We start from the raw sequence: 12,205 nt of genomic DNA on the forward strand, positions 1-12,205 counted from the left end.
ATGCATTGATGTTTGCCTGTATATTAAAAGATACTCAATGTGTACTTCTATAAAAAGATGTTGCAAGTGTATAAAGCCCAGGCTCCTTCCATCTTTCTCTACCTGGATATCTGAGTTCTAAGAAAAGAGGGAGCTTTAATCCCTAAAAATGGGTAGCTTTTGTTGGAGTACCGGTAGGAACTTGGGGCTTAAAGTGTTCAAATCGGAATCCCCACCCCAATCCACCATCTTCCAGTTTTAACAGGGGTAGGATGAGAGAGGATGGCTGATCAGCTCTGCTTCAAGGAGGTAGGTTGGCACTTTAAATATTATAATGAGACTGTGAGCTTTCTCTGTATTCATCATTTGAAATTGAAATTTAACTCTGACCACCCAGGTTCCCCAGACTCAGGAAACTCGCCAGGTAAACTGAGGCAGCGGACTGCAGATCAGGAGCTAAGTGTCTTTCCACTGGATCCAGGGTACGTACCTGACTGTGACTGGACAGACTGACCTCCCTCATTAGGACACAACCTCATGGACGAAGTCGAGGGTGGGATGATGAAAAGCTTGATGGAATAGATATAGAGAAGATGTTTCCAATTGCGGTGGGACCAGAAGGAGGGCCATAAATGTAACATAGTCACTTATAAATCCAACAGGGAATTCAGTAAAAATTCCTTCACCCAGAAAGTGATTAGAATGTGGATCGTGCATCTCAAGTAGCAAATAGTATAGATGCACTTGCTTCAAGAAACGAACAACATAGATGTACTTAAGCGGAAGGAAGACAAATGTGAGGTGGGGGGGGGTGGGGTAAAAAGAAAGAGTTAGATATGTTGATGGGGTTGGATGAAGAAGTGGGGAAAGGACACTCACATGGAGCATGAACACTAGTATACTCCTATTGGGCTGAATGACCCATTTCTGTGCTGTAAATACCATGTAATACTTTGTTACAAATAGGCAGCCTTATCCAGCTTGCAGAAGGAGAAACTTTGTCAACAAGTCAATCACAATTGTAGTTATGTAACGCAATCACTGAACATAAGAGAATGCTTTCAGAAGAACAAAAGTGCAAATTTAAAGTGGCAGCACAATTTGGGCAGGTATGGGGGCATGGGGATATTAATGCCAGGCCTCATCTGCATGCCACAGGTTAGCTGCCCACTCTAAACAGGCAGAGAGCACCAGCTGCCACAAGTGTAAGTTCAAATGGCAAATGGACATTGGCCAGTACAAAAGGGGGATTTGCCAGTAAAAAAGTAAATTGTGGTGAGGAATGTATCAGGAGGATTCCTGCTCCTCCTGACCCTACGAGGAAAAATTAAAAAAAACTTAAATTCCTTTTCTGCTCCTTGATCCTCTTCCCACTGTCATCACCTGGCAAGAAGGTTGCAACAGCTTTCCAGCACTGTGCAAGTTTAAAACTGCAGTCAAGGCCAATATCATCAGACTCCAATATTCATACTTAAAGAACCATCCCATCAGCTTCAGACGGGCATTTTTGCCACATGCTCAGAAAAGCATGTTAAAATAGAAGCTGGTGTGATCCAGGTTGGTAAGCCACCCTGTCAATTTTTACTGCTTGTTCACATGGTTTCTATATTTCAGATGCACAATATTTTGGTCAAGAAACTTGTATTTAATCAATCCACTACCTGGGCCATATTTATGATTATCCAACAAGCAATAGATATTTCCCACAGGTAAAGTTACGTGCTACTTATGGCTTTGTCCATGACTTTGCCTTTGATATAACTTAAATGCATGGATAAATTTCTAGCCATTAAATGTTTAGTTATGTCCATACTCAAAATAAAGGTTATGCAAAATGGAAAATGTGATATAGGAACATTCAGATATGCTGAATCAGGCATTTTCAACAATCAGTTTCCAATTGCAGTTGGGTCTATCTAAGCAGGTACTAAATAAAGGTGAGATACTTCTCACCAATGAGTCACAAAATCAGATAGAAAGTTAGCCCTCCTGCTAACCTTATTTTTGCCTTCTACTGGTCAATTGACAATATGATGGAACATTTAAGAACAGGTTATATGTCTCCCTTCTTTGTATGGAGTGAAGGGGAGAAAATTTTGTTAATGGAACGAGTGGGGATAAAAATGCACTAACATAAATTGAAAGGAGTTATGATACTACTCCCTTTTAATATTCAATGTTGACATTACTAAACAGATGCGAGATCAATGAACAGTGTTCTACAAAATATACTTTGCCACCTCTAAAACATTGGCTCTCACCTCCTCATTGGGTTCAGCACTCTCTGCCTCTTTGTTTGTTGTTGTCTTTGTTTTCTTCGTCAAACGATTACAAAAGGCTAATGTAATGCAACTAATGAGAAATATTCCCAGATCTGGAGCAACAAGTCGAATGCAATTTGGAATATCATTCAGATCAAGTCTAGAACAGAAAGAGAAAAAATATAATGACCAATAATGTAGGTTACTTTAGCAACCGTTTAAATAGTAACTTGGCAGAGAAAACTGGGTGGCATGTTGGATTAGACCAGGGTCCATTCACGAGTGACTTGAGTCCAATCCACAATGGTGGAATCAAACAATCTTTCTTTGTCAAAAGGGTTGTGTGTCAAAGGAGTTTGGTGAGTCACCGCAGTTCAGTATTAAAGTACCCGTAGGTCTCATCTCTGGGATAAAGAGTGTATGTGAAAAATGGAAAAACTATCCCTGATGTCCAGCACGGTTTGAACAGCTTCCATAACAATTCTTGAATTTTGATTAGCACCTTGATTGGTTCAATGATTTCAGAAGTGAGAGGAGCTCTTGAACTTTGGCAGTTTTTTGGGGTGAATTCATTCAACTCAATCATCCTGGGACAATGGGGTACATAGTTTATGCAGCAAGAAAATGCCAAGCAGTAAAATATTATGCGGTATACCTAACAGCTCTTTTGGCAAAAAAAGTTGTGTTACATATGTAGTAACATTCATCTGTCATCGTGTTTAAAAAGAAAGTCAATTGAAGGGAATATCAAGCTGCTCAGAATAACTACCAAAAAAATGTATGCCAATGAAAATGTAAATAGTAAGAACTTGATATATCTACTTCACCACAAAATCTGCAGGGAACGGCTAAAAACTAGTCTGTGCCCGTGTGTGTCGAGTTTATTAACTTTTAGCATATGACTAAGACATTCCAAATATCAAAACTGAGTAGATATGTAAACTTATTAATGTGTGAGTCCATGATTCTTAAAGGATAATCAGCATTATATCAGTAGCCAAAAAATATCCAATTTTACATGAAGGCAAGCCATTGTTTATTATAAATTGATGCCAGAAATATTGCTTTGTTATGGGAAAACAAAATTCTCTCTCCACAGATGCTGCCAGACCTGCTGAGTTTTTCCAGCATTTTCTTTTGTTATTTCAAAATTCTTAAGATACTGTGCTACGATCAAGTGAGGAGGGGTGCAATGACTGCAGGTTTGACTGTAAGAGGGTTTTTAGCGAATTTAGAGAGGATTCTGTAAAAGTCCCTCTATTTACGCTTTGAGGTAGCAAAGAATTATACAGGCAGGTTTTCTTAGCTTTAACAAAGAACAAGTTTCTGAAACTATTTCCTGAACAAAAAAAAGTGAAGTGTGCATACGGTCACACACATTCGTCTGGGCCCACACACACATCACTATAGATGGTGGAGTAAGAGTATAGGATCATTTACAGTTCAGGAAAAATAAAACAAACGAGTATATGGTTATCTGTCTCTTGGCTGGACTTGATGCAGTGGTTCCATGTTGTGGCCGTTTTGTTCAGCTGTCTTCCTGGATGTAATTGTATGGAGCAGATTTCCACTTTTTTTCTTTCCCGATAAAGTCTCAGTTTGCAGTTGGCTTCTCTTGTCAGGATGGTTACTTTGTAAACCGGGCACAGCACTTCTGAGGTGGGGAGACAGGGGGGCACACAGCTTCAAACAGCCAGTGTTCAGTAGAGCATTGTCTTTTGTTCTCTCTGCTGCTTGGCAAGGGAGTCCTTAAAGTATTTTTCTGGGTGCATATTCCAGAGAAATTCTATTAGTTCATTGTCTGCTGCAGTTATTATTTCAGAACATGTAATTTCATTTATCTCAAAGACATTTGTAAAGTCTCAGGATGGTGTGAATCAATAGGGAATGGGGTCTTCCACACACCCCAGGGGGTTGAGGGACAGTCTTCTTCCCACATGGTGGAATGCGGAATTGTGTGTAATGCAGCAGTCTGGGCAGTTTTCCCATTATCCGTAGAGGGGTCCCAGTTTTTGTTAAAATCCAGTCAGGAAAAGTAAAATTAGAAATTGTATCTTCGAAAAGCACATCCTCATAACACACTGCCATTGCATTTTATCTTTTACTTGTCAAAAAAAATTCCCATGGAGAGCTGGCTTGTAACCTTGCCCTGCTTCAACAAAAAAATTACTTTGCACATTTTTGTGCATGAGTTCAATATTTAAAACCAGAAATGGTCAATGTCATTCATCACAATAATATTGTAGTTGAAACAAAACCCTCATATAATGTTTGAACTAACTTTTCTGCCATAGACCTATTCTTTTAACTGTACTTACAGAACACATTTGGACATATTAATTACAGTTTAACAGTGGTGTTTCTGGTGATGTGATGCTGCAGAACTCTGAAAATGGAAAATTTACACTAGTCAGCTGGAAATTAGCCATAAGCTAGCTATGAATAATGACAATATAATGTGTAGCACTGACTGCAAAACTTCTACCCTCGTCAGTTTTCCCTCCTCAGACCTCCTCAATGTCAACCCCTAGTATTACTCTGCATCCGGTCTAACAGATAAAATCAATGGTAGAAATATTGAATTATTTTCTTTCTTCATGGAGAATAATTTGTAAATACAAGTCCATAGATAACATTAATAAATACACATTTTCATGTTTCTATGGCATTCCTTCTCCTCTCACTTAATGCAGGCATTTGCTGTTTAATTTAGGGTAGTCGGGACATTAAATCTTTGTTTACTACTATCATTAACAGTAATCACAATCTTTAACATCAAGCAACAACAGCTTACATTTATATAGCACTTTTACTGTAATTAAACATTCCAAGGAGCTTCACAGGAGCATTATAAAACAAAATGTGACACCAAGCCACATGAGGAGATATTAGGTCAGATGACCAAAGGCTTGGTCACAGAGGTAGGTCTTAAGAAGTGTCTTATAGGAAGAAAGTGAGATGGAGAGGTGTAGGGAGGGAACTCCAGGGCTTATGGCCTGAGCAGCACAAGACACAGCCACCAATGGTGAAGCAGTTACAATTGGGAACACACAAGAGGCCAGAATTAGAGTATTGCAGATATCTCAGAGGATTGGGGGCTAGAGGAAATTACAATGATAGGGAGGAGCAAAGAAGTGGAGGGATTGGAAAACAAGGATGCTTGACCAGGAGCCAACGTAGATCAGTGGTGATGTGCAAACGGTACTTGGTGCAGTTGAAGACAAGGGCAGCAGAGGTTTGGATGACCCCAAGTTTTTGGAGGGTAGAATATAGGTGACCAGCCAGGAAAAGTCAATTCCATTGGAAAAGTCAAGCCTCAAGTCATGAGAGGGTTTAGCAGCAGATGAGGCGAGAAAGGGGTGAAGTCTGGTGATGTTACGGAGGTGGAAACAGGTGGTCTCAGTGATGGTGCAAATATGTGGTCAGAAACTCATCTCAGGGTCAAAACTAACACCAAGGTTGTGAACCTTGCTTTAATCTCAGACTGTTCCCAGGGAGAGGGATGAAGTCAGTAACTAGGGAACAGAGCTTGGAGCAGGAATGGAAAGCAATGGCTGCAACCTTCCCAATATTTATTTGGATCAAATTTATGCTCATCTGATACTGGATGTCGGATAAGCAGTCTGATAATTTAGCAACAGTGAAAGTGTTAAGAGAGGCGGTGGTGAGGTAGAAGCTGGGTTCGTCAGTGTACACGTGCAAACAAAAGATGTGGTTTTGGTTGATATCACTGAGGAGTGGCATGTAGATGAGAAATAGAAGGGGGGTAAAGATAGATCTTTTGGGATACACCAGAGGTAACAGTGCAGGAACAGGAACTAAAGGCATTACAAATGATATTCTGGATACGGTTAGAAAGGTAAGGAGCTAGGTGAGAGCAGTCCCAAAGAGATAGACGACAGTGGAGAGACATTGGTCGAGGATGGTGTGGTCAACCATATCAAAAGCTGCAATCGGGTCAAGAAGGACAATAAAGGAGTATTTACCTTTGTTACAGTCACATTGGATGTCACTTGTGACTTTGTTTCTAATGTTGCTGTTCTTTCTTACCAATCATTAGAATATATAGGAACAGAGCAGAGCAAAGAATGTAGCCAATATTGCAACACATAACTCGTGATTACTAAATGCATGAGAGAGTTATGAGGCCCAAGATGACAAACAACATTGCAAACATATGGTGTGCCCCTTCTATAGTTCACAACAGGGAAAATACAAGTGGTGAGAAAAAAAGATTATTCATATCCAACAAACTGCACATATGAGCCAGGTCACCTAATATATTTACAAGATAAAAGTATGAAAGGTTTTTTTGTCCAGTATATCAAGGCCATTAAAATGTGTTGAAAATTTAGAAAATGGAATTCTCTAGTGCTATACTTAATTGGAGTTGCTGATCTACAGAATAGGAAAAATCATTTCATACAAACACATCAAGCATTCTCACTAATATTCACGTAGCATAATCCGAAGGCTTAAATTGCTAAATTGAAGTGTTAAAAATTGAGTCACAGGATCTGCGGAGGTAGATGGACACCAATATACACACTTGTTAAATTGCGTATTGGTTGAGTAGGCAGCACTCTCAACATGATTCAACTGTCACTCAACATGATTCAACTGTCACTCAACATGATTCAACAGTCAGAGGGGCATTTTTATGAGTCTCTGGGCTGGATTTTATCTCCGGTTTGAAGGCCCCACTGCCTACCTCTGCCCCTACCACAATTATACCAGTGGCAGCGGTGGGGTCAGGTGGCCTGCCTGCCAGTGGGACAATTGAGGCCCTTAAGTGAGCAATTAATTCCTACTTAAGGGCCTCATCCTCTAACCATGAGGGATTTAGCTGGCAGTGGTTGATTGAAGCTACCAGCTTGGCAGGTTTCCCTGCGTGGACTGGTGGTGGGCAAGGAGGTGCCCTCCTTAATGCTCCTTTGGAGGACCTCTCAAGGTTTTAACCCCTCTGCTCCCCCCCCCACAACTTGGTCTCCAAACCACATCCCCACCCCCTTTGCCATGGCCTTTCAGCTGGGCATCTGGCAAGATCCCCATACACTTACCCAAATCCCAATCCAATGCCACACACCAAAGTTCTGAAGAGCTGCCAGCCTCTGATTGGCCGGCAGCCCTCTAAGGGAGGACTTCCTGTTCCTCAGGGGCGAAAATCCCGCCTCCAGCCTATGGCTGCAGGGTAGCCTGTGTTTCACTTGGCAGGATCCCTTCAACACCTCCCATGGATTTTTTAGCTGGAGGGGTGGGGGGAAGCGCAGAGAATCCAGTGCCTCGTAAAATTCAGCCCTATGTATTGTTCTCTCAAACCTGAGAATTTCAACACCAATTTTTCCCATATTTAAACATAAAACTCTTCCATTTCTCTGAATGAATCCTTCCAAATAAACAGACATATTTAGTCAAGCAGTGCTGATGAAGCAGTCAACCACAAATCCCAACATTCAAATAAGCTGGATCACTGCTAAGAAACTGTGGTTAAAGCGTCCAATTTACTGGGAAATAGCCAGCAGCTGTATCTTGTCTCTAAAACTGCACTTTGGCATAATCATGCAGAAGGAGGAGATGACTGAACACAATATGCTGCTACCCACACAATGTGGAAATATTAATGTACTTCCAGACAATTAAACAAAGCACAATACCTCTGTAGAAAGTGAACTTAATTCCAATAAAATTTTAGGCCAGTTTTGTACATTGGCCAGAACTGGATTTAATTCTAATAAAACATAAAGCTAGTGGATTTATCTTCTACTTATCCCAGATTTCCAGTAAACCATTAGAACTATGGCCAAACTGCAAAGTTGGAACTATTTTCTGGCCTAGTGTAAGTATGACATTCAAACCAATCATCTCCTGTTATTCCACATTCTGTTAATTCAAGGGCATTTTGTATGAGCTAGATATGAACTGCCCTACATTTCTTCATGCAGTGAGGTACTGTGCCCTAATGTAGTATAAACAACAATTTGAATTTAAATGGCACCTTTAAAATAATAAAATATTCCAAGATTTTTTACAAGAATGTTATTGCATGTAAGTTGGAGCCAATTGCTAAAAGAGATGGGCATTAACAAGCATCTTAAATGAGGTGGGAGAGGTAGAGAGTTGACAAGTTTAGGAAATGAATTCCAGAGCTTAAGGCCTCAGTGGCTGAAGGCACAGCTGCCAGTTGTAGAGCAACGAAAATCGGGAATATGCAGAATTGGAGGTGTGCAGAGACCTTAGAGGGTTGTAAGTCCAGAAGAGGATACAGAGATAAGGGTGGAGCTGGGGGGAGGTGGTGGGGGGTGGCAAGGCCACAGAGGGATTTTGAAAATAAATATGAACATTTTAAAATTGAGGCATTGTCAGATTGGGAGCCAATGAGCAGGGGGCGATATGTGAATGGCACTTGGTGCAAGTTAGGATACACACAGCAGAGTTTTGGATGAGCTCAAGTACATGGACCCAAACATAATACCCAAGGCTTTAATCCTTTAGGCACCTGCTATAAAAAATTTTAAAATAATAGTAACCTTCCTGGTATTCATAATAAAAAAGTATCTTGTACCCTGTAAGAAAATGTATAACATTAAAATATCACAGTTGTAGTCCAAATATAAAGTCATTGTCAATCCTTTAAAAAAAAGGATTCTCAATAACGCTACACATTGTTTTGTGAGTGATTTAACATTTGTTAAATTACATTTAATGCACATAGATATATGTATGGCTATAGAGCACCAGATAAAGAAATATATATTAACTTGCTGTATATTTTGAGGTTCATTTATAACAATATCTAAATTTAAAAGTCTAAAGTTATAATGGAGTGTACTTAAAGTTATATTCTTGTTGTGTTGTATGAAAATTGCTGTACCTGGTAACTCCAATGTGCCTGGACAATGTTTCCCATGTGCTGCCTGCAACAATAAAGGTAAAGCTGTTACAATCAATAGCCCACCTCGTCCTTATTATTAGACAATACCTACAGCATGGAACAATTCACTATTATTTCACACCATAATTGACCTTTGTGCCTTTTTTGGACACTTCTAAGAGACTGATGGTCATTTGCTTAATGACAAATACATAGTTTCTTCTTAAAATTTGCATTATTGTTGGCATTATTCTCATTAGCTCACATTTTCTACACTTAGTAAGTACAAAAGCTTTGGTTATTTAACAGGTTGCATTTCACTGTCTGCACTTGCTACTTTCAGTTATTAGGCAAAAAACTCCAGCACTAAGTTATCTATAAATTATTTCAGGTTACTGTTAACCTATAAATACTTGCCTGGGAAGCTGTTACAGTCACTCATACCATTTATTAAACATAGCAAAGAGTGGGTGTGAAATCCTTGTAAACTTCTTCCAAGTTATTGAGAGTCTCCTAAACAGTGTCATTATATAAATTAAGTATAAATGGCAATGCACATTTACATTTCCTTTGCTTACCTAAATATTTATAAATAATTGCTATAAATAATAATCTAACTCACAATTTATATAAGAATATTAGCTATTTTCAGATAACCAAGGATCATAATAACTAAACAAATAAATTAACCCCTCATTCATTTGAGCAACATTGTAGGGGACGGGAAAACAGATTGTGCAGTTTCTATTCATCACTAATTCAAATGATGCTTTCATGCTAGACTCATCTTTAGCTCCTTTTATACTGTACTTTAGATTTATGTTCCAGAAGCCAGTGTTTATCTAGTTAATTTGATTTTCTATAGCCCCATGACAAACTGGTTATCATTCCCCCCTCACTGTCTAGCTTTAATCATGAAAAACAGTCACTTGGACAGAGTATGAAATTGATGACATTGCCCATGATGTCCCATCCCAGCAACAAGGAACTTAATGATAGGAGAAAAGAAAAAGAAAATAAGGTGAAGCAGCAAACAAAATCAGTGCAATAATTAGATTGAATCAGCTGGATAAAGCAGGCACAGATTGAATGTTTCAATCCCATATAAAATTGACAACATGACAGTAGATGTGCATCTTGGGAGCTTGTGTTTATGCCAAATGATCCTTCAGGTTTTGGAGGGAAGCAGAGTGTTAGGTAACCACATCATGTACAAATGAGGCAACATGACTCAACACTGCTTCATTCACATGATGAATGAAAATAAATTCGGTTCCCTTTCTTGCCTCTCTTGAAGGCATCAGCTTTTTGCTCACCTACAGTTACATGTGCCCCTATTTATATATGAACCTAATGACTTCATGTTCATCTGATACCCAAAAAACATAGACCTGCAATAGAAGTCATTGAATAATGATAAAGTATAAGAACCGTGAACATTTGACCCCATTTCAAACAGAGCTGTCAGGTTCAATTGTAGTAACTTGATTGCCCTCCCAGCTCAGGTCAGCTAACTCAGCACATACAAAGATGTTGATAACAGGTGACAGAACTTGAAGCACACACAGGAAAAGTCAAAATTCAAAAGATAAGAAATCCTTTACTATGTCAATTCTAAATAGCTCCTAATTGTCTATACAACGATCGAGCTGGAATGATGTGGACTGGCTCAAAAAAAGATACATGTGAAGCACTAATGATCTGCAAAGATCTACAGAGAGATTTTCTTAAAGGAAAAGGTTACTAATAAGGTAATGGAGGTGAGCTACAGGACACAAAAGCCATGGAAATGTGTTGACTTTAAGCTGGGACTTGCAATAAAGATTTAGTATTATACTGATCCTAACACTTATGGGAATTTTGTTTCTCACCAGATGTTAAACTTGATTTCTTTTTCTTACATCTGGGCGTTAGAATTCATTAACAGGGAGCTGGGGGCAGTGTGTAATTTGCCAAAGAAGTTGCAAGGCTGTGTACATAAACATCCCGTGATCTTAATGGTAAGGCCTCATTATAACAACATTGGAATCCCTCCTGTCTGGCAGCCTGCCAAAAAAGCAGCCTGGCCAGTGGGTGGAAGGTAAAACTAGTGGCAGGAAGCTGCATCCATGTGGACAGTCCCCGGCACTAGGAAGGGAATATCAGCTCCAGCCTTGCAAGTGGGAAGGCAGGGCTAGAAGTCAGAGCTGGTGGGTGATTGGAGGGTGGTGGGAAAGGCAGGAGACATTGGAGGACAGAGCTGGGGAGGGATATGTTTGCAATCGCAGGAATCGGTTAGTCTGATTCATGGGAGGCCTAAGGCTTCCTTTGGAAGCCTGGAGGACCACCCCTGCCCCACAAGAAAACCTGAAAAATAACATTTAGATAGAACTTATCTGCTGGGCCTCTTCTAGCCCATGATCTGGCACCTGGGGTACCAACAATGCTCTTCACTCAGTGTATAAACAACCCCCAACGCCAGTCACTCAGCTCTTCTGGCTGATGTTGGAGATCAAGTCCTGACATTATCAGACCCAATCAGCATACTTAAAACAGGACCCTGCCTCCCTCCTGTGGATGCCCTGCTTAAACAAGCAAGTTAATATTGGGATGTGCCAGGAAGTGGGATTGGTGAGTGTAACTGCTGTTCATCATATATTAATTGTGTTTAATTATATGCTGGTGCTGGGCGTTAACTGGGAATTCATTTGTGCTCTTTAAAATTCCCTTTAAAGTTTTGGATTTTTGATACAGTGGGTTGATGATGGCCCTTTCAAATGGGCCTCTTAGTTGTTTAAAAAAGATATGAATAGGAACAAACTCAAACAGTGGCGGTTGGATTAAAAGGTATATGTTTGTAATGTATATCTCTGTAAATAAAGGTTTATAAAAGTGTATAAATATTGGCTCCAGTTCTAACCTCATCACCAGCCATTCTAGAAAAGAACAACTGACACCCATTACCTCCCAGTTTCATCCAGATGAGTATACAGTTAAAATCAGGGAGATTGATTCTCTCTTTTACTAATAAATGCTTATGATTCCCTGTAATTATTAGTTTTAGAGAAAGAATAGATTAGAAAGTATTGGTGTGCTACCAAACCTTATATCCATG

At 39.7% G+C, this 12,205-nt stretch overlaps 1 protein-coding gene across 5 annotated transcripts in view; it reads right to left on the minus strand.

Moving 5' to 3' along the window:
- piezo1 (piezo-type mechanosensitive ion channel component 1) overlaps nucleotides 1-12,205 on the minus strand; it is a 358,563-nt gene that overhangs the window by 196,389 nt on the left and 149,969 nt on the right. For all 5 annotated transcript variants that reach the window (XM_041191993.1, XM_041191996.1, XM_041191992.1 and 2 more), the window contains 2 exons: nucleotides 9,112-9,154; nucleotides 2,241-2,400 (listed from right to left, as the gene is read on the minus strand). In XM_041191993.1, coding sequence (XP_041047927.1) covers nucleotides 2,241-2,400; nucleotides 9,112-9,154 — 203 coding nt within the window. The remainder of the gene's footprint in view (nucleotides 1-2,240; nucleotides 2,401-9,111; nucleotides 9,155-12,205) is intronic.

The sequence above is a fragment of the Carcharodon carcharias genome, chromosome 7, assembly GCF_017639515.1.
Source record: "Carcharodon carcharias isolate sCarCar2 chromosome 7, sCarCar2.pri, whole genome shotgun sequence".
Taxonomy (NCBI): domain Eukaryota; kingdom Metazoa; phylum Chordata; class Chondrichthyes; order Lamniformes; family Lamnidae; genus Carcharodon; species Carcharodon carcharias.